This window comes from Bos grunniens, chromosome 11, assembly GCF_055505025.1.
Source record: "Bos grunniens cultivar Pamir isolate PY7600 chromosome 11, Bosgru_T2T1.0, whole genome shotgun sequence".
In the NCBI taxonomy this organism is placed as follows: domain Eukaryota; kingdom Metazoa; phylum Chordata; class Mammalia; order Artiodactyla; family Bovidae; genus Bos; species Bos grunniens.
This window is the reverse complement of record NC_141175.1, coordinates 88,264,144-88,287,452: the sequence shown is the minus strand read 5'-3', so window position 1 is coordinate 88,287,452 and position 23,309 is coordinate 88,264,144. Positions and strand designations below refer to the sequence as shown.

The following is a 23,309-nucleotide window of genomic DNA, read 5'->3' as shown; positions in this document are numbered from 1 at the left end:
TCTGAGCTCAGCTGTAAGGATTCCAGCATAAAAGAGATACTGGGGCCTTATCCAGCCTCAAAATTAGACAAACCTCTTTCAAGTGACAGTCCCACCATGCAGTGAGTCTCAACAATTCAAATAAAAAATCCAGTGAGAACAGTAAAAAGGGTGGCCTCTTGGTTGCCACTCTTTCTTTGTGATAAAATTCCTTCAGAAACGGAAGGAAGAGGGGGAACTGGAGAGGCACAGGCCAGCAGCTGCTCAGGTCCCAACCCTCCCCTAACAAGATGCTTCCTGACCTCTCCTAGAATGTGAGTGAACAGATAAACCAGGTTGGGATGATCCCCTCAAGCATCGCAACCCTCCGCTGGGGGAGGGGCAGGTGTATCACGATGATGTCAGCTGCTGTCATTTATCAAAAGTCTATCGTGTAACAAGCACTGTGAAGCCCCCTTATAGACGTGATCTCTAACTGTGACAACAGCCCCCCAAGTAGGTCTGACCATCCCCACTTTACAGCAAAGGGAGCCAGGCTCAGAAGACTGGAGAAAGCCTTGTGGCCAGGCTGGTGAGGGCTGGGGCCAAAAGTCCAGGCTCCTGGAGCTGGCTATGCTTCTCCAATCAGGTTTCCCGGGCCCACCCTAGACTAGCTCAGTGGATCAGAATCTCTGTGAATAGAGCCCTGGATCACCCCCATTGCAATCCTAATGATGTCCAGGTATAGGCAGCTGGGGGACCCCTTGGTGCAGTTGAGTCTGGAGCTATTCTTATAATATGTCAAGAGTCTGAGGGAAGTTTTGAAATGTTTTCCCATGAAAATCTTTGAAAAAAGCCTAAGCTTTCATATACTTGAAGTTGTACAAAGAAACTACTTTTTAGTAGTTTTATTTCAAATTTCTCAAAAGGAACCTGGTCTCATGAAGAATTCACTTGGTGTCACACCAGGCATTATATTCAATAAGGACCTAGAATCATTTGGGGCATTTTCTCCATCTCCCTCTTAGAGACAGCTCTATTCCTTGAAGGAGAGCAGGCAAAAATGACTAGGTCTTCCATGGAAGAGTGTGAAAGACCAAGGAGAAGGCTCTGTTGGTTGAATTTATTTATGCTTGAAAATATCTGTGTTCTAAGAAAGTAACATAAACGGCTGTCCACAGGATATTTCATTTGCTATCTAGAAAATCAATATCAGCAAAGGCAGACTGGCAGGGAAGCAGGTTGGCAACCTCAGAATTAGCCAATGGTATGAGAAAAAGATAATCCAGATTCTTAGTATCTAATGAGTTTAAAGTGGCAAAAATATTCACTATTTTCAAGTAAGTTTTTCTTTTTAATTAATTGTGCTTTAATTAATAATTTGCAAGTACAATGTACTGTCAGTTTATTTATAGATTTCTCTCCAAATCAGCAATATATCCTATTTCATAAAATATACGAGTGATTCTGTTAAATGGCTTTTCCCTGTATGAACCTGAGCCTGTGTCTCCCTAAAGAGGCATTAATGCCTGGTAGCATTTACCAGAGGGTATAACAGAGGAGTACTTTGGAGAAATTAGAAACTTCCCTAGGACTTGTTATGAAAGCTCAGTTCCTTTAGAGTAATGGAAACGCCATAAATCACTCAGGTTTAGTTTTGCCCAAGGATGGCGTGAAGACTGGCTGAACCCCTGAGGCCGCTGCCAGCTCTTTAGCAATTAGTCTGGCACAGTCTCCAGGCGGATTTAAAGACGACCAACTGCTAGCAAGCATCAGGGTAAATGCGGGATCTGCTTCCTGCCCTGCCAGGCTAGCGCCCGCAAGAGCAAACAGGATGGCCAAACTCCAGCCCAGTTCCAGGGTGTTCTGTGCTGACCTGTGCTCCCAGGTCAATGCTCTGCCTCCCACAGGAGGTGACAGTGTCAAGGTGGGGAAACTGGCAAGTACCATTGCTGGGCAGTGGGTCTGAACACCCGACCCCACCTCATGTTTGTCTGCTCGTCTGGACAGGGCTGCAGTCTGACATGGCCCAGCACGCAGCACCATGTCCAAGAGGAGGCTGGGTGTTCCCACAGAGCATAGAGCTTCCTATCTCAGATCCTACCCCCTTGGCCTGCTGTTCTGTGTACCAAAGCTGCTTCATCCTTAAGCAGAGTTACGGCTAGAGCTGGGATGCTGTCATAGGCTGAAAAAACAACCCCCGAAAAGATATCCGTATCCTAATCCTGGAATCTGCAGATGTCTTCTTACACCGCAAGAAACGGGTAGGGGCAAAAAGGCTGGGAGGCCGTGCTGATATGATTAAGTTAAGGATCTTTAGATGGCGGGGGTGGGGCGTGGTGGTGATCCTAGACTGTCTGAGAGCAGGGTTGTCAGGGAGACCATGCAATCACACGTGTCCTCGTAAGAGGAGGGAGAGGGAGATTTAACACACAGAGAAGAGAAGGCCGCATGAAAGTAGAGCAGAGTGAGAACGGAGGGTGCCGGCCTTGAAGACTGGCGGGGTGTCACGTCAAGCAATGCCACTGCCAGCAGGAAACAGAAGAGGCAAGAAGCAGATTCTACCTTTGAGCTTCTGGACGGAGGTCAGTCCAGTGATGCTGATTCCAGCTTTCTGCCTCCAGAACTCTGAGGGACTACATTCCTGTTGTTTTAGGCCACCGAGTTTAAGGTAATTAGTTATAGCATCCCCAGGAAACTAATACAGACGCACAGATGTAGAACGGCACATCTGCCATGGGGTCCAGCAGGCCATGAGGGTGGCTGCTGTTCCCTCCCAGGACTCGGGTGCTGTTCACTTTGGGGACCATGTGATGTTTCCTTCTGACGCAGACACGTGGTTCTCTATACAACCCCAAGGCCCAGTGGGCCGCTTGCCCCCCATGCCCTCAACATAAATAATTCAGATAAATAATTCATAATAAATTATAAATTCATAAATAATTCATAATAAATTCAGGTTATCGAAAATCGTGGAAGCAATCTAAATCATCACATGTGGATGAGGAGTAACGTTTAGAAGAAGAAACGAGATGGTCTTTACCATCTAATTAGTTCTGTTACCCCATTTTATAGATGAGGAAACTGGGACCTAGAGCAGTTAGTCGCCTAGCCATGAACCAAAACCAAAACGTCTAAGACACATTGTCTAAAACAATGAAAGCCCTGGAAGCACCCCTTACCTCTAGGCCAACACTAACTGAAACAGCGTATATATCCATGAACCATAGCTTCTGGTGTATGGCAAATTAATTTCATGATTAATCGTGTTCAGCCTCGTTTAGGTTGCTATTGTTTTGAGCTGCCTTTTAAATATTTTATCATTACTTCATCTTTGGTTCATTCATCGGCTTATTCCTCCACCCAGATTGTACGTGCCTCCACAGCAGCTAGCATAGGAGCTCATGGCTAGTGTTCAAGAACTACTTATTTCTGTCCTGAAGAGCCTACCAGCTATCCTGTGAGCCCCAGTGCAATTCCACTTTCTTACAGGGGAGACAGCAAGAGCAGATCAGAGCCCACCAGTTCCAGGGACAGCAGCACAGCCGGTCACTGTGACACAGGCGCCGGGGACCACTGCCATCGAGGCCGCCCACACCACCTTGCCAAAGCCCTCCCCATCTGCAGGCTCCACCGCCAGCGGCCTCCGACCACAGCCCGCGGGCCAGAGAAGCAAGGACCTGGGTCAGTAGGTAGACTGTATGCTGCCGTGTGCTAGAAAAGTGGGAGACTGGGTTTTTAGGGTCAACAGCCTCTCTGAATGCCTGTGTATGGAGTTTTGAGCTGGGTAAGGGAAGAACTCCTGAGACCTGGGCCGGGGGTGTGTGCCGTGTCTTCCCATACTGAAGGGGTAAATTGAGCTCATGATAATTCAAAACTGAACTAAAAGCTAAGCAAACTATGTAGAAGGACTTAATACAGATTTGAAAATAGGACTGCTGTTAATCATACTTTGGAAAGTAGGATATTACGTGAAACTTTCCCATCGCAAAATCTCCATTTCTCCAAAAGCTCAGTTGGAGGGCTAATAGATTTCTGTGTAAACACTGTTGGGTTTTAAGGGACAAACTGAATACTCCTGGAAGTCTTCAAATATTAGAAGCAAGCAACGACAAAAAAGAATCCCTTTAGGAAAAGTCAGATAGCTCAAGTTTTTCTTTCTTTTCTGACTGCTTTTTGTCTTACCACTTTTATCCATTTCTTAAGTCATGTTTTAGGTTTTACCAAAGTCCAGTTTATGGAATTAATCTTGGTATTACATCAAACATGACCTTAGGAGCCCATTGGATAATCCAAACAATGGCTTTACACAGTCTTCCATGTGAGGCAACCTGGGCAGTGAGCATCTATCTCATTTCTAAAGGTCCTCTGGCAAGAGGGTAGGAAATTCCACAGAGCGGGTGTCGCTGTGTCTCAGCTACTTCTAAATATCTCCCACCTGGCATCACTTTTTGCTTCTAGGAGGAAATGCCCAGGACTGGGTCTTTTCAGCCTCACCTCCAGCCTCCAAACATCACCGCCACATACCATGGCCCTTCCCTCTTCTCTGTCGGAGCCCGGCTCTCTAGCCATCTTTCTATTCAACAAGTCCAAGCACTTTCAGTGTGCCAGACACTCTTGTAAGCCCCTGACAAATATTAGCCTACTAAATCTTCAAAACAACCCTATAAAGCAGATACAGTGCTTCTAATTTGATTAATTCATCGTATTGGAGAAGAAACTGGCCCCCAGTCACACTGATGGGAAGCAGCAGAGCCAGGCTCCACGACCAGCCGCCAGCCCTCCCGTGACACTCCCCCGCCCCCTGCCCCAGCGATAGGAGGCATCTCCACCGTGAACAAACACCCAAGGCACTAACGATGTGGCACAGAAGCTGAGGCCTTGACCTGCCTGGACATGGTGACAAGATTAGAGGGTCTAGACACAGCCAACTCCTGCTCTGATTAGTAATAAACAATTACAGAATGCACAGTCCATTCTCTCCCTGTGCCAGGAGCCCTGCACACATTATTTTAATCTTCCCAACAGTTCTATAAAATAGGAAATATTATTATTCCATCCGATGCATGGCTCACGGAAGAAGCTATAACATAAAGTCCCCAAATAAAAATACCACAAAAATCATTTCTGAAATATATTAACACACTACCCCATCATCTTGATTCTTTTACAGACTTGCGAATAGCTGAGTGAGTTGCTTGCTCTGGTGTCTGCTTAGAGGATGGCAATTTTTACATAACACATATAATTTAGCCTGGGGCATATTTACTTTGCTACACTGGGAGCTTGGAAATCCTGTTACAAGTTGGGCCTTTGCTTGTGGAAAACCTCAAGCAACTTGAAGCAGTGGCTCCCAGCCTGGCAAAGCTTCCTTATTCCTGGCCTGGGGACACAAGCTTTGGGCAGCGGCCTCGCAGCCCGTCAGTTTGTGCTTCATCCCGGTCCAGCACCCACGTCCGTGCTGCCCCACAGCCTCCTAGACAAATACCCAGGGTAAGCGCTCTGTGTAGCCTGCGCCCTAATTGCTACGAGAGGAGTCAAACTGGGGAGGGAGACAGGAAGAGAGGACTTTTTAAAACGTGAATAGTTTACTCAAAAGATTTTCCGTAGGAATGAAGAAGAGTGAAGATTCATGTTTGAATGCCTATGTCTTTTTTTTTTTTTTAATAACAGCCTTCTTGAGATACTTTTTGCCTACCGTACAATTCACTCATTTAAAATATTCAGTTCAATGATTTTCAGTGTACTCAAAGTAGTGTGACCATCACCACAGTCAGTTCTAAAACATTTTCATCACCTCAAAAAGAAACCCCACATTCACTGACAGTCACTCACCACGTCCCCCTAAAGGGCTCCCCCACTGGCCCTAGATAACCACCAATCTACTCTCGTGAATCCCTATCCTAATGCTTGGCTGTAGACATTCGCTGTGATATTTCAGCCCAACTGTACCAAGTAATATTTAATATATAGATAACTTATTTCTTCAAATAGCTGAAAATATTCTATTAAATTATGAGAGCAACTCTCCTGCTGATGGACAAGTAAGTCACGATGGATGCATTTAAGTGAATTTTTTTCCTTTCGTATATGTGACTGTAGTCAAAAGATTCTAGAAGTGACTGTAGGTGGGGCACTGAAGCAAAGCCTAATTCACGTCTTCATTCAAAAGCATTTCTTGAGTGCCCATTGTGTGTCAGGCGCCATTCCAGGGTCTTGCGCCACATCGGTGAAGATATCCTACCAAGATCCCCCAAGACCCCTGCAGCAGGACACCTAAGATGTGTGAGGCAGAGCAGGAGCAGCCTGCTTTTGGGGGTCTCGGAGTCATCTTTGCTCTCAGATGAGGTCAAGAGCTGCCTTTCAGACAGGACACAGGCATGGGAGGGAGTCCAGCAGAGTCGAAACTTTGCAGCAAGAAAAGAAAGCGGCTCTCTCAGCTCATGAAGAGACGCTGATGCAGGTTGTAGGACTCCCAGGAAGATGGGGCTGGACACCAACGTCACATCTCAGCCTCTTAACTGACCCGCAATTGTGCAAACCTAACAAGACAGAGACCCACTCCAGTGTTCTTGCCTGGAGAATCCCAGGGGCGGGGGAGCCTGGTGGGCTGCCGTCTATGGGGTCACACAGAGTCGGACACGACTGAAGTGACTTAGCAGCAGCAGCAAGACAGAGAGGAGTATAGAACAAGAGAAGGCTGGGGCTTCTTCGGGGAGCCAAGACCTAGAGCGACAGTGACTCAGAGCAGAGGCGAGACTGTTCATGTGAGAGGCCGGTGGGGTAGGAATGTCGGCACCTAGCAGAGCCAGGCAGTCAGAGTGCTGCTTCCCAGGACCAGAGGGGGCAGCCTGGAGAACCAGGTCCAGCGTTATGCTGAGGAAAGGGCTCTGGAAACAATGGACGATGCCTTAGGTCCAGCTGCAGGGTCCGCTGAATCTACTGCGGCTTGGAAGGTAGAGTGTGGCTTTGCCCGGCATTGTTTTCTGGTCAGGTTTATCTCAAGAAGTGCCCGGGATGCCTCAGCTAATCTAACACATCATTAGATGTGTCTACACTAAAGGGTAAACCCCAGAGAGGAGCGGAGCGCCACCTGGTGGAAGGGCCGGTGACACACGTTTCTACTGCAAGCCACCCGCTGACCAAGGTCCGCTAAGGAAGAAGTGGTGAAACCTGTGAGGGGAAGGAACCAGTATCTGTAAAAGCCTGACCCTTCCACGTGCAATTTCCATTCTCACCAACATGTATCTCATCTCTGAATGTTTATCTTCCTTAAAGTATCAGGAGGAGATTTTTCTTAAAATCCAGTCATAAAACACTAAGACAAACATTCCAAAAGAAAGATCGGTGAAGGTTATGACTGGGCAGGCCATGGAGGAAGAACTACAAATAGCCAATAAATATAACAGATGTTCACCAGGAATCAAATACACTTAAAGTAAACAATAAGGTGTCAGTTTTCACCAATTCACATTGGAAATTGATAAAACACAGTTTGGGTAACAGTGTGGAGAAATGACCCAGCATTTCCTGCACTTACAGGAATATATCCTAAGGTAATTATCAGCCAAAGTCAAAAGAAGCCTGGACATAGATGTTGTTCATGATAGAAAAATAAGTGGAGACAATTTAATTGTCCATTGTCAGAATGGTTAAAAAGTCACTATGCAGCTATTAAAATATGCATACTTCCTGACAAGATAAGATTGGTCTGTGACAGCTTGTTAAGTCAAAGAAGCAGGCTACAAAACAGGATGGCTACCAATCTCATGTGTTATAATTATGTTTTGCACATGAGAATATGTGGATAGAAAAAGGAATAGAACACTGTATACCAAAATTATAAACCAGCCACTGCTGGATAGAGGGATTGCAGATGATTCTTTACTACCCACAGTGGATATGTTGATCGTGAGCACGTGTTCACTTTATAATTAGAAAACAGAGCTATTTTGAGTTTGTGTCCAAATAATTGGAACAAGAAAGCAGAGACATCACTTTGCCAACAAAGGTCCATATAGCCCAAGCTATGGTTTGAATGGCAACCCACTCTAGTACTCCTGCCTGGAAAATCCCATGGACGGAGGAGCCTGGTAGGCTGCAGTCCATGGGGTCGCTAAGAGTCGGGCACAACTGAGTGACTTCACTTTTCACTTTCATGCACTGGAGAAGGAAATGGCAACCCACTCCAGTGTTCTTGCCTGGAGAATCCCAGGGACAGAGGAGCCTGGTGGGCTGCCGTCTATGGGGTTGTACAGAGTCGGACACGACTGAAGCGACTTAGCAGCAGCAGCAGTAGCCATGTGGAAAAGGCAATGGCACCCCACTCCAGTACTCTTGCCTGGAAAATCCCATGGATGGAGGAGCCTGGTGGGCTGCAGTCCATGGGGTTGCTAAGAGTTGGACATGACTGAGCGGCTTCACTTTCACTTTTCACTGTCATGCATTGGAGAAGGAAATGGCAACCCACTCCAGTGTTCTTGCCTGGAGAGTCCCAGGGACGGGGGAACCTGGTGGGCTGCTGTCTATGGGGTCACACCGAGTCAGACACGACTGAAGTGACTTAGCAGCAGCAGTAGCAGTAGCCATGTATGGATGTGAGAGTTGGACCATAAAGAAGGCTGAGCACTGAAGAATTGACACCTTTGAACTATGGTGTTAGAGAAGACTTTTGAGTCCCTTGGACAGCAAGGAGATCAAACCAGTCAATCCTAAAGGAAATCAGTCCTGAATATTCATTGGAAGGACTGATGCTGAAGCTGAAACTCCAATACTTTGGCCACCTGAAGCAAAGAACGGACTCGTTGGAAAAGCCCCTGATGCTGTGAAAGATTGAGGGTAAGAGGAGAAGGGGGCGACGGAGGATGAGATGGTCGGATGGCATCACCGACTCAATGGATATGGGTTTGAACAAACTCTGGGAGATAGTGAAGGACAGGGAAGACTGGCGTGCTGCAGTCCATGGGGGTCACAAAGTGTCAGACACAACTTAGTGACTGAACAATAACAACAACAGTTGGAACAAAGACAAAAGGAATGAAAAGTTATGGTGGATAAATTTGATTCTAAGAAAAACAGGTGTTTTCCCATGACCTCTTATCTCTCCCCTTCCATGAAACTTGGTTCTTTCCCTCAGCCAGTTTTTATGTGGTCCCTTTCCCCCCTAAAACAGACTTTGCAGCTCTCTTTACAGAATCTCCCATCTCTCTCTGCCCTTTTAAAAACCTTGCTTCAGAAAAATTGCCCAGTGAATAATGAATGCTGAAATGTATTCAATTCTCCCACAGAGTAATTAAGGATAACCCATTGTGTACCCTTAAAAATGACTGAAAGCTAATGCTATTTGCATCAATACCATGTTAATGCAGTTTAAGCAAACTGCTAAATGTTAAGTGACATTTCTATTGAGGAATTACTGTAACTCCCTCGGGAGAGGCACAGCTGAATTATTATAAGAATAATGAAGTATAAAGAAATATGGCATTTTAGTAAAAGATGCTTCGACAGCTGTGGAGTGCAAGGGCTACTGTTACCTGGAGTTTTCAGTCAGTGTTTTGAGTTAAATCCTTCCCCCGCTCCCCACTTCAATGCCTCCTCCAGAGCAGATTCAGGCCACCCAAGGACAAAGCTTTACTTTTGTTCTCACCTTGGTAATATCTTGCTAGTATGAATCATGGAAAGAATGAGAAGAGTTAAATTAAAATTCATGCTCTGGCCACTCAAATGTTATTACAGATCTCTGGTCCACCACCACCTACAAATCAAAAAATCTTTTCACTCAGTCATGTCCAACTCTTTTCGATCCCGTGGACTGTAGCCCATCAGTCTCTTCTGTCCCTGGAATTCTCCAGGCAAAAATACTGGAGTGGGTTGCCATTTCCTTCTCTCAGGGATCTTCCCAAGCCAGGGATCAAACCCGGGTCTCCTGCATTGCAGGCAGACTCTACCATCTGAGCCACCGCCTATATTAACAGCCAAAATAGCCCCCAAGCTAATCCAGGTGAGAACCTAAACTCACCTTTCTAGCTACTGGAAGAAGTTAAGCTTGCTTACATGGAGGTTGTCTTTCCAAATCCTTGTCATTTGACTCAGATTTGAACAGAAATCATTAAACCAGATATGTCAACAAAAGATTCTGCTCAAGGGCCCAACTTGTAAGGAAGCCATTAAATAAGCAAAGCGCCACTCCCTTGAGGCAATTTTTTTGGAGGTTGTAATAGAAATTCCTAAGGATTCAGTGACTAGGCTCTTATAAACTTGAAAAGGGATACTCTCTGGGGTTTACCCTTGAGGAACTTGGGTCAAAGACGCCTTTATCATTTCCCAGGAAAGGGCAGAGCCAATTTTGCTCAAGTACTTCTGTGACACGGGGAACAGAAATCATTCTTTCTCCTCCAGCAATTCTCCTATGAATCATGACACTCCCTGGCTCCTTTTTTTCACTTCTGTGTGCATCCCGTCAAGGTTTGGCCTAGGAACTGGGGATGCAGACACATGACACAAGTTCTTTTCTCTGAGAGGCTGTTGCGTCCTGCAGAGATGAGAAAGGAGAATCTAGCCCGGTTAGCTGCTTTCCACAAACTCTGCCTGGGGCCTGGGCCTTGAGCTGACAGACTTAACAGTTTCCTTTACAGCCTCGGCACACAAGGAAGAAGAGTCCCGGCCTTTCTCTTGTGAGAGGTACCTGTCCTCCACATGTTAAAAGATTCCTTGAGACTGCAGATTCTGTTTTGCTTTGGTGCCAGATGGGAGCAGGGGCTCCAAGGAGTCCCCTGGATAGGACTGAGAGCTTCTATGGCTTCCCAATTGCCTCTTTGCCAACGTACACGGTGATGTTCAGGACAAAAGGCTTAAGAATCAGATCTCTGGGCAGGCCAAGGACACCGAAGCCACTTTAGACTTTAACAGGCCCGGGAGATTAGTCATTCAGGCAGCCAAGCATGGGCACAGTTTTCCTTAGGGCTGTTGGCCTTCTCTGCAACCCCCAAAGTCGAGCCAACCACAGAGAGGAAGGCTGACTTTCAAGGAAAATCTGAATGAGGGGCACTTTCATCAGGGGGCAAAATAAGAGATGAAAACAGATTGTTGATTGCATGTTAATCAGCTGATCCTGTCTAATCCCACCCCCTGGGGTATCCAACAGCAGGAGTCTCTGAAGCCAGAAACCTGGCAAGGCTGCCGGCTGCTTACCGCCCTCGCACTGCTGCACCTACAAACACTGTCTCCCACGCAGTGCTGGCCCCTGCAGCTCACCTGCAGGTCATGCCCAGCTTTGAACTTCTGGCTCCTGTTTCTTCCTGCCCAACAACCCAAGACTGTTTTTTAGCACTTGATCCCATTCCCTTTTCATAACCTTTTATAGCCTTACTGCCTGAGTCTCCAGCCCTGAGTCTCCCTTTCTCATCCATTCTCTTTGTGCTCCTAGTAACTAAGACTCCATCTCACTGACCACACTGATGGTCCCAGCTCCTTTCTCCCTCAAATCCTACTCTTTTCCACTGCTTTTCCCACTCCACTATCACCTCTGCAACTTGGCTCTGAGCACTCAGACCCTCCCAAGGCAGGGTGCTCTTGGGGCTTCTGCTCGCCCGAGGTACTCAGTTCAGTTCAGTTGCTCAGTTCAGTTCAGTTCAGTCGCTCAGTCGTGTCCGACTCTTTGCAACCCCATGAATCGCAGCACGCCAGGCCTCCCTGTCCATCACTAACTCCCAGAGTTCACTCAGACTCACGTCCATCGAGTCAGTGATGCCATCCAGCCATCTCATCCTCTGTCATCCCCTTCTCCTCCTGCCCCCAATCCCTCCCAGCATCAGAGTCTTTTCCAATGAGTCAACTCTTTGCATGAGGTGCCCAAAGTACTGGAGTTTCAGCTTTAGCACCATTCCTTCCAAAGAAATCCCAGGGCTGATCTTCAGAATGGACTGGTTGGATCTCCTTGCAGTCCAAGGGACTCTCAGGAGTCTTCTCCAACACCACAGTTCAAAAGCATCAATTCTTCGGCATTCAGCTTTTTTCACAGTCCAACTCTCACATCCATACATGACCACAGGAAAAACTGTAGCCTTGACTAGACGGACATTTGTTGGCAAAGTAATGTCTCTGCTTTTCAATATGCTATCTAGGTTGGACATAACTTTCCTTCCAAGGAGTAAGCATCTTTTAATTTCATGGCTGCAGTCACCATCTGCAGTGATTTTGGAGCCCAAAAAAGTAAAGTCTATTTGCCATGAAGTGATGGGACCGGATGCCATGATCTTCGTTTTCTGAATGTTGAGCTTTAAGCCAACTTTCTCACTCTCCTCTTTCACTTTCATCAAGAGGCTCTGGTGCTCAGGCCTGCACAAATCTCAAAGCCCGGAGCTAGCTCCTGCAGATAGGGGAGCCACTGGCACACAGGATCTTCACCTGGCTCTCACTTCCGATAAAATCATGCATATCAGATAGTCAGCCAACTTCCCAGCTAGAAAATCCTCAGATCATAGAATTGGGAAGAACTGTATAAGTGCCTCTGGTCTGTATGTTTGTAATGAACAGCACAGCAATGACGCCGTTTCAAAGTGCTCGGTAGCCAGATCAGGGACTGTAACTCCCTCCAGTTTTCTCATCCTACCCATTTTCGGTCTTTTATGTGTTGGTGTTTCAGATTAGTACAGAAGTCTTTTAACCTTCTATGTACTTTAGTGATTTCTGTCCTGTAATCACAGCCCATTAAAATATTTACTTAATGCCACATTGAAAAAATAAAACAAAGTGGATCTGATCTGACTTCCCACCAAATGAATCCCTTGTGACGTGGCAGACAGAGGCCTTGCCCTGTGTTTTTCTGTTGTTTAGTCACTCAGTCGTGTCTGACTCTTTTTGAACCCATGGCCTGCCAGTCTTGTCTGTTCGTGGGATTTCCCAGGCAAGAATATTGGAGTAAGTTCCCATTTCCTTCTCCAGGGGATCTTCCCAATCCAAGAATCAAACCCACGTCTCCCATACTGGCAGGCAAATTCTTTAGCACTGAGCCACCAGGGAAGCCTTTGCCTGTGCAGGATAACTGTATGTGAGGGGCCCAGAGCTTCCCAGGCCCACTGTTGGATGTACTGTCTAGAACTTAAGCCTGGTTGCTCCTAACGTGTCTAAACTACTACTTCTTATTTTGTGGTCCAAGAACTTTGCTTTCAGGGCCTCTGTGAGGCCCTCTCGTCGCTCCCTCTATAACTGAGGCCAGATTTTCTTCAAACTCTTCAACAAAAATGACATATCACCACAGATGGACTGAAGGAACTGACATCAGATTTGAGCTGTCTTCTACTATATCAGACACTGGAGAGATCTGCCACTCTTCCCATTGAATTCTTTTGTTTTAGGAAGCAGTTATTTCCATTATAAAATGTTAAAATAGAATAAATAGGTCTGTTGTTATTTTTAAGTGAATGAATAGTGAAATAAATGGATAGTCTGTTTTAAATGAGAGGATACACAGTTTTAATTTCTAATATGAGCAAAAGCAATAATAGATGTAACCATCACATCTTTGGGGATCTTCGGTATTTGTTAAGAGAATAAATTTGAGAGTCTTTCAAGTATATGAAAGTAGCCTTCATGTCCTCCTTTGCATCTCGTCTTTTCTGGGACAAATTTCTCTCAAACCTCCAACAGGTCCTTACGTGACTCGGCAGCACTCCCTCCAGCTAAACCTCAGTCTGTTGGTGGTGACTCAGAGCAGGACACGCTGCCTCGAGGGCTGTGCCAGGGAACTGCCTCTCTCGCTCTAAATACTCTGGTTCCTTGAAAACATCCCAAGTTCCATGTGGGGGAGGCTTTGTCTCCTCATCAGCTCATCTCCTACTGAACTGGCAATTGCTCAGGTTCCCAGGGCTTTTTCTCACGTATTTCTAGAGAAGCAGGTCACCCCAATGCTGTCCTGGTGCAGCTGAGTTTTTGCCCCCTCTTAGAATATCACACTTCACTCTGTTAAACCCTCCCTTAGTTTAGTGTGCTGCAGTCTTCCTGAATCTCAATTCTGTCACTGAATGTATTAACTAGCCTTCCATCATCATCAACTGGCCTTCCTTCTCTGTCATCCACCAAATTGATCAATACGCCACCCGTCTCCTCCCCAGTCACTGATAAAATTATATCACACGGGATGGAATCTCCTGAGCCCCACAAAATACCCCATCCGTGTTGAGGGAAATGCATTAACAGACACAGGCAGCTATGTACAGACCTAATAGTATGGCCATCGGCCTTAATATTTCATCCTCTCCTGCACAGGACCCCGAACTTAGGACCGTGAGTGAGTCCTGCTTCCTCCTCGCACCATGCCTTCTGCTCACAGATGTAACTTGACATGTCCCCAGTTTAAGCCACCACCTCCATGGCAGGGGAACTGTTAATTAAAAAAAAAAAAAATGTACTGAGACATTGTGCTATGTGTTAGAACTAAAAGACGACTCAGATGTTTTCAGATTCTAATATTCTGGGGCTGGAACTTCTGTCTTGCCAGGTCCCATACTCCCCACCGCCAGGCTCATCAGTGAGGCCACCTCCTCCCCCCGCCCCCACAGGCATACCCTTTCCCCCTGACCAGGACCCTCTCTGGCTGCTCCTGCTGTGCCCCCAGGGGAGGGAGGGGTGTACACTCAGCAAGATTGAGGCTAGAACTCAGGGACTTTTCCTTGGAACCATCCAAGGTAGCTTCACGGTACCCTGAGCTCTGTTTGATCAGATAAGCTTCACTGGCCTGGAAACCTAACCGCAGAGTTGATGTCGTTCGCATGAGAAGAGGTTGCCAGCTCCCAGACAAATGTCCCACGCAGAGCTTTGGAGGGGAACCCATCTGTAAACACAGGACTGCGGATGTTTTGCTGGCCTGATGCCCACGCCCAGGACCTCTGACTGTCCCCAGCCTTCTCCAATCACCCTCAAATGTGGAGTTGCTGGCACGAGGCCAGGCCCTGGAAGGGAGGTGTGCAGAGTCCCCTGGCTCCAGGGGCTGCTGCCCCTCAGACTGACGGCCTCCTGCTAAAGACTGCAGTGGAAGTCCCTGGGGAGAAGCCGGGACTGAGGGGCCACCTGTGGGTCTGTCCCATAAAACTTGAGAGCCCTAAGGGCCATTGTCATGACTCCCATTGGATCCCAGGCTGGTAAACTCCAGACATTCAGGGAACAGTAGGAGCCGTAACCAGTGCAAAGGCCGCCATGGATTTTAAACCAGGAATGTTCTGGGCCCTCGTTCTTCATGTGACATTCCAGGCCTGGCTTCTCTGTGGTGCATCCCTCACCCCCAGAACCCTGAGAATCGGAAGCAACAATGATGCCTCCCGTCATAAACAGGCAGTGACTATCACAGGGAGAGCCCACCGCCTGGGTCTAGCACTCTGCTCTGCCACTCCCCGTGTCAGCTTTCTCACCTGTAAAGTGGGATCACGGCTGTCCCTGACCCGCAGGGTTATTCTGATGCTCACATGGGGCTTGGTCAGTGCGTGTTCAAGACCAATACCTCCCATAGACGCTGACTGTATCTATACGATGACGGAGCCAGGACTGTCACAAAAATTATTAGCTGTTTCTTTACAAGTGCCTTTTACCCTTTTTGGAGTGATTTTATAGACATTTATCTTCATATGAGGGCTTCCCAGGTGGGCCAGTGGCAGAGAATCCAACTGTCAAGCAAAAGACACGGGTTCGATCCCTGGGTTAAGAAGATCCCCTGGAGGAGGAAATGGTAACCCACTCCAGTATTCTTGCCTGGGAAATCTCATGAACAGAGGAGCCTGGCAGGCCTCAGTCCATGGGGTCGCAAACAGGTGGACACGACCTAGCGACTAAACAATAACAGTCTTCACGTGAGGCAGGGCAGAACAAGTCCTGTGCCCCCAGTTTTACACAGGAGAAAACTGAAAGTCAGAGAAGGTAGGCAAGCCCCTCAGGCCCCCAGCTCTTTGGTAGACTCGGGATAGTCTTCTGTTTGCCCCCACACCATGCCCTTGACCTCGACACCAGAACCCAAACGTTCTCACAAATCTCCTTCTCATCACCACCAAGCTCAAAGCACCAAGTCTGAGCTGTCCAAATATTTTTTCAGCCTTCAGCTTTTGGGTGAAAGTGATTTGGTTCAAACTTTTCCCAAACAAATTAAAGTGACACAGATAGAGGACAGGCCTCCGGGACAGAGTAAGAGACTTGGAAATCCTTCATGCCGGGGGAAAGAGGAGAGTGAAAAAGCTGACTTAAAACTCAACATTCAAAAAACGAAGATCATAGCATCCGGTCCCATCGCTTCATTACTTCATGTCAGAAAACTGTTCATCTCCTACTAAAGTAACAGAGCACCCAGCATTCTAATTTCCTCACACCCAAGGGTGCTGAAAGCCTGAGCCAAAAACTGAGGTGTCACCCACACTTTTTTTCTTTTTCTTTTAAAGGAAAAGGGCAAAGTGCATAGTTTTGCCAGTAGGTGGCGATAGAATAATGAGGCTAAAGAAGCTGAATACTTAAACATATAGATCATAAATATTTTGAACTTGGAGATCAGCCCACCCAAACTGCTAATATTCCTCAAAAAGAAATTGCAGTTCATGGAGGGTATGTGACTTGCTCAAGGTCCTACACCTGGTTAATGGCTGAGTCAAATTAAACTCACTTTTCACCATGAACCCAGAATCTACAAGAGCACAGACTTGCCTTTCACAATAGCCTGGCATCACTGAATCATGTAAAGGAGAATATCACTTCATCTGAGTGTGCTAATTGAAGTGTGCTGGAACGCTGATGGTCTTTAAGAAATGAAACAGTTGGTTACGCTCTCCGCCTTGTGAGCTGAAGGTGGGAGGAGGGGGTGGGAAGGAGGAGAAAAATAGCCATGTGGGTGTCCTTAGAGGGCTTCCTAACATGTTTTGCTGCCCCTTAAGTCCCTTCCAGACATACTCCCCCAAAAAGATCAGGGACTATCGGATAAGAATATTCACTTCCTGACATCCTTGCCACTGCATCAGCACAGGTGTGCGGTGAAGGGCATTTGCTGCTTTGATCCATTCTGCTTCAGGCACGTGGGGAGAAGCAGGGCCTCAGGAAATGAGGGGACTGCCTACCCCCTGAAGGGGTCAGATTTGTTCTGTGTGGTTCCAAGGAAAGAAACACAAATAGATGGATGAGGCAAATGTACCTGGAATGATAATGGGCATATTTGGGGTGCATATTAAGTGTGATGGGGCTTCCCTGATGGCTCAGCAGTAAAGAAACGGCCTGCAATGCGGGAGATGCGAGTTCGATCCCTGGGTCAGGAAGATCCCCTGCAGGAGGAAATGGCAACCCACTTCAGTATTCTTGCCTGGAAAATTCCATGGAAAGAGGATCCTGGCAGTCTATAGTCCATAGGGTCACAAAGAATTGGACATGACTGAATGCACACATGTGATTAAGTGTGATGAAGAACAGATGGATGGATGGTGGATAAAGGTTTCAGATTGGCATAAAGAAAAGTTTTCTCAAAGTCTCAATAGTCCAAGAAGATATGCTCTATTTTTGTTGCTGCTAAAGTAATGAGTTCCCTGTCTCTGGAGGTATTCAAGCACCTGCCAGCCACTCACTTGGTAGAGATGTTATTGAAGCAGGTTAGTGGGTTGCATTGGAACACTGGACTGGTTCAAAATTGGCGAAGGAGTACATCAAAGCTGTATATTGTCACCCTGCTTATTTAACTTCTATGCAGAGTACATCATGAGAAATGCCGGGCTGGATGAAGCACAAGCTGGAATCAAGACTGCCGGGAGAAATATCAATAATCTCAGATATGCAGATGACACCACCCTTATGGCAGAAAGCAAAGAGTAAATAAAGAGCCTGTTAATGAAGGTGAAGAAGAGAGTGAAAAAGCTGGCTTAAAACTCAATACTCAAAAAACAAAGATTATGGCATCCAGTCCCATCACTTCATGGGAAACAATGGAAACAGTGAGAGAGTTTATTTTCTTGGGCTCCAAAATCATTGCAGATGCTTACTGCAGCCATGAAATTAAAAGATGCTTGCTCCTTGGCCAAAAAGCTATAACAAACCTAGACAGCATATTAAGAAGCAGAGATTAACTTTGCCAACAAAAGTCCATCTAGTCAAAGCTATGGTTTTTCCAGTGAGAGTTGGACCATAAAGAAGGCTGAGAGCCAAAGAATTGATGCGTTTGAACTGTGGTGTTGGAGAAGACTCTTGCAAGTCCCTTGGACTGCAAGGAGATCAAACCAGTCCATCCTAAAGGAAATCAGTCCTGAATATTCATTGGAGGGGCTGATGCTGCAGCTCCAATACTTTGGTCACCTGATGCGAAGAGTCGACCTATTGGAAAAAGACCCTGAGGCTGGAAAAGATCAATGGCAGGAGGAGAAGGGGACGACAAAGGATGAGATGGTTGGATGGCTTCATTGACTCAATGGACATGAGTTTGAGCAAGCTCCAGGAGAAGATGAAGGACAGGGAAGCCTGGTGTGCTGCAGCCCATGGGGTCACAAAGAGTCGGACATGACTGAGCGACTGAACAACAACGGTGGTTTCTTCGAATTGCATGAGCTTTTAGTTCCCCTTGAATTTCAGGACTGCTATTATTCCATGGTTATTGGTGCATAGTGAAAGGAACAAAAGAGTAAAGACGTTTTTGTCCCTGACTTTAAGAACTTTAAATAAGAAAATCACACAGATTTCAGGTTGCTTCATCCCAAAGTCTGGTCTTGGGTTTCTTTACTAAGCTTTCTGCCATAATTAGAAAATGTTATCATTCTGGCAGTTCACTTGAGGGCTTCTGCTGGTTTCATCTAACTAATGAGTTTGTTTTTTTCTTTAATCCTGAAAATCAGGGGAACCTGCCTTGTGGAAACCTGAATCAGTCCTTCTCGATGCAGGTAATTATACAGCCCATCCTTCTGGCGATAACTAGATCAAGATTCTTAGGATTACAGCAAATGGCACAGAAGTCAAGCTCTGCTACAGAAGACTCCTCCAGTGCCACCTCCAACGTTAGGTGTCTGGTGGCCAGGCAAAGGGCCCACTGAAACCCCCACAGGGAGGACTGGGTCAGGGACAAGACTGGATTCACAGAGAGGGAAGGAAATGTGAAGACAGAAGGCAGTGAGTTCCCAGCCCCGAAAATGGGTTAGACCCTCACTCCATCTGGGCGCACACCTTAATTTCCTTCTATTTCATCTTCCTTCTTTGCAAATGGGATTCAGGTTTTTTCTTCACATGAATGAATGTTGTTCCCTATTTACTACATTAAGTGTTTAAAACTCCAACAGCAAACACAGTTTTCAGACTCTTGGTGCAAGGGCAGATTTTGCTGGTTTGGGGGCGGGGGAATATGGAGGAGAGGACTCGGGCCTCTGGATGTGTATTTCTTCCCCTCCCAGGACTCCTGGCTGAGAAATGCCATTAGTGAATTTTTTTAATGATTTGAGGAAGTGGGATGAGCAAGCTGACCTTTAATGGGAAGATGAAATCATGTGCTTTGCAAATTGGAAAAACTAACAAAGCCAGGAGAAATCTCACCCCACCCAAGAGTGGAGTCCCGAGCACCTTCCTCCATGGAGGTGGGGGACTCTTGGTGGGCGTTCCCCAGCATCCCAGAATCAGGAGACTCACTTCCGGTGCTGCAATTACACTTTGCCGAGAAACTCATTGGCCTTTCTAAGCCTTAAAAGACTATTGTCTTTATTTCCTTATATGAAATATTTGTGAATGTGGCTCCCAGGTAAACAGCTCTAAAGAAAACCCTGAAGCTGAAATTCAGTTCACATACACACACGCCCTCTCAAAGCACTAATCCTTTTGTTTCTGTGTCTGGTCTCAGAGTGCAGGAGGGGACAGGCTGCAGTGTAGACCCTCTTGTTTGTTTGAGCTGCTAGTATCTCATCTCTTCTCCCCTGGTCTACACCCAACCCCGTCCTCGGTCTCACTGATCTTTGTTCATCAACTCAGTCACTGAATATTGACTGAGGACCACGGGGAAGGTTTATGTGATGGGAGAGACTCATCCCTGACCTCAAGATTTTCAGAATTGTATGGAGGGATAATTTACACTGGCAAAGTGCTTAATGCTTTCAGATAAGAAGGCTAAGGCTCAGACAGATTAAGCTAAGGGGCTGTAGAAGACAGATCTGAACACACCTGACTTCAAATGCCCGTGAGCACCCAGAGGAGTGCTGTGTCTCTATTGCGCTGTCCGCGAATATTCATTCTTATCTCCTCAGATGGGGGAGGTATGGAGAAGAGCACAGTTAGCAGTAAGCCCAGCCCCTGGAGCTGAGTGTGAATATCCATTTTGTCCCCATCCCTGGGGTGAGGCCAGATGCTTCCTGTTCTTGTAAGTCACCAAAAGTTTTACTGCTCTTTCCAGGATTTGTTCCAAAAGAAGAATTAAGCACACAGTCTTTGGAGCCAGCATCCCAGGGAGATCCAAGTAAGTTAATTGACAACTAGAAACCCCTAGTGGCTTTGACATCTGATCTGCTCTCTCTCCCCTCTGCCCACTCACTCCCACCCACACCCGCCTCTCTCCTACCCTGGATCTATTTATCTCTCTTCTGTCACTTTGTTCTAAAGGAAAAGGGAAGCTTCTGAAGGATTTAAACTATCTGTGTGCAAGAGGGGGAGAGGATCAGATGTTTAAAATGTCACTATGGCAACAGGGTGGGGTGGAACGGGGAGACAAGAGTGAATGAAAGGAGACTGGCTTGCCAGTGACGATGGAGGTCTGCAGAGATGATGGTACACAGAGCTCGGGGTGGGAAGCGTAAATGGAGAGAAACGGGCAAATCCAAGAGAGAAAGAAAGAAGCTAGAGGGGTGGAGTGAAGACAGGGAGCAATTAAAGATGATTTGAACAACTGGAGCTGCCATGAGGACCACTGGAGTTGGAACAGGTTGGGGCAGGAAAGCGTTTATATCTATCATCTTCTGTAAGACATTCAGTCTAGCAGAGAGTTGGCTACCCTGACATTCAGAAACAATAGTCCAGCTGGAAATTTAGAGTTGGAAGATGATGAGGGCAAAACCAAGGTTTTGAGAACCGAAAGTGTGACCCAGGGAGACAGGTTACAGTAAGAAGAAACAGGGGACTTAAACCTGAAGATCTCTGATACTAACTGGGTGGAAGAGAAGCCACCCAAGGATACAAGAAAGAGAGCAGAGAAAAAGAGGGAAACCAGGAGGGAGCTGTGTGTTGCAAGCATCTGCAAATTCCCCCAGAAAGCCCTGACAAGTCAGCCACCAATGGGCTGCGAGTCTCAACTCACCTATATGTGAGAATCACCTGCAGACATCTTAAAAAATGAAAGATGCCACTTCTTGCCTCATACCTACTGAGTCTCCCTTGATTTTGCCACTCTAAGTGTGGTTTGAGAACCAGCAGCATCAGGTATCACCTGGGAGCTTGTTAGAGATGCAAACTCTCAGGGTCCACCCGAGACTTACTGAATCAAGCAATTTCTTTGCACATCAACCCTTGAGAAGCACCGCCTAGAGTGATTCCCAGGCATCTTTATTTGTCGAAGCTGCATAAGGAACTCAGATATTTATCCAGGGTTAAAAGACACTGGCCTAATATATTGGTCAACACAAAGCATTCATCTATAAAACTGTACCATGTTGAAGAATACCAAAGCAATTAAGAAAATTGGTAGATTGATTCCTGCAGATACTCTGTCTTACCTTTCCTTCCTCCTCTTCCATCCTCGGTGAGCATAATGCATTGCTCACGCTGAACACTTCATGACCCAGTTCTGTCCCTTTGTACTGACACTGTCATCTTCACATCAGCATGCCTTCATCTTTACGTGAGAAAGCCACTAGGGTCTCAGTGAGCACATGCCCTGAGGGTGAGCCACTGTCATTCAAACATTCTTGGGTGCAAATCAAAACTACAACGAGGTATCATCTGACACTCATCAGAATGGCCATCATCGAAAAATCTACAAGCAATAAATGCTGGAGAGGGTGGAGACAAAAGGGAACCCTCCTGCATTGGTGGGAATGTAAATTGACACAGCCACTGTGGAAAACAGTATGGAGACGCCTTAAAAATCTGAACATAGGGCTACCATGTGACCAAGCAATCCTACTCCTGGGCATATATCCAGAGAAAACCAGAATTGAAAGAGATACACACACCTCAGTGTCCATTGCAGTGCTATTTACAATAGCCAGGACACGGAAGCAACCTAAATCTCCATCAGCAAAGGAATGGATAAAGAAGATCTAGTACATACATGCAATGGAATATTACTCAGCCATAAAAAGGAATGAAACGCTGCCATTTGCAGAGACATGGATGACACAGAGACTCACTCAGAATGAAGTCAGAAAAACAAATATTGTATATTAATGCATATATACGGAATCTAGAAAAGTGGTATAGATCATCTTATTTGCAAAGCAGAGATAGAGACACCGACATAGAGAAAAAACATGGGGATATCAAGGAGGAAAGCTGGGGTGGGATGAATTGGGAGTTTGGAATTGACATATAGAGATTATTGATACTATGTATTAAATTGATAACTAATGAGAATCTGCTGTATAGAGCAGGGAATTCACTGCTTTGTGGTGACCTAAATGGGAAGGAAATCCAAAAAAAAGAGGGGATATATGCAAATATATTGCTGATTCACTTTGCTGTACAGCAGAAACTAACACAACATTGTAAAGCAACTGTACTCCAATAAAAATGAATTTTAAACATTTCTTGGAAAAGAGGAGCAAAGTTAACCCCAGTTTCAGCCATTAGGCTGAGTGAAGAGAATGAAGTAAATAAACACTTTGCTTCTTAAAACCTATGAAATCAATGTCTCAATCCTGAACATAGCTCAAGATGTAAGAAATAAGGAGAAAAAAAATGGTCTAGGAAGAACCAAAATAGATGCTACAAAATCCATGTACTCTTGTTTGGCCCTTACTCTAATTAAGTTATTCTTTTCTCTAAATAAAAAAATAAAGGAATTTCATGTAAAAAGGCATATTGAACTACGCTGCTGACATCTGAAAGAAAAAGTTCTCTTCAGGCGTGCTTCTCAAACTTTAATGTGCACATCAATCATCTGGGGATCTTGCTAAACTGGAATCTGATTCTATATGTCCAGGTGGAGCCTGGGCATTCACATTTCCAGCAAACTGTTGGTGCTGGTGCGCCGCAAGCCCTAAAGAGCACCACTGCCACCTGCTGGCGGCAATTCACATCACAAGCCTGGACCTAGGAAAGAGTGGGAATAGCCCTGTTTGGGAAACATGCCAAGCCATAGAGTAGTTCTGCTGTTCTTTTGCTTGATTCTTGACTTTCAGTCAGTTCAGTTCAGTCGCTAAGTCGTGTCTGATTCATTGCGA

General features: G+C 46.1%; 1 protein-coding gene across 2 annotated transcripts in view; it reads left to right on the top strand.

The window, feature by feature from the left end:
• VIT (vitrin) overlaps positions 1 to 23,309 on the top strand; it is a 124,541-nt gene that overhangs the window by 69,602 nt on the left and 31,630 nt on the right. For both annotated transcript variants that reach the window (XM_086327460.1, XM_086327459.1), the window contains 3 exons: positions 3,451 to 3,642; positions 18,795 to 18,839; positions 20,330 to 20,392. In XM_086327460.1, the coding sequence (XP_086183586.1) occupies positions 3,451 to 3,642; positions 18,795 to 18,839; positions 20,330 to 20,392 (300 nt within the window). The remainder of the gene's footprint in view (positions 1 to 3,450; positions 3,643 to 18,794; positions 18,840 to 20,329; positions 20,393 to 23,309) is intronic.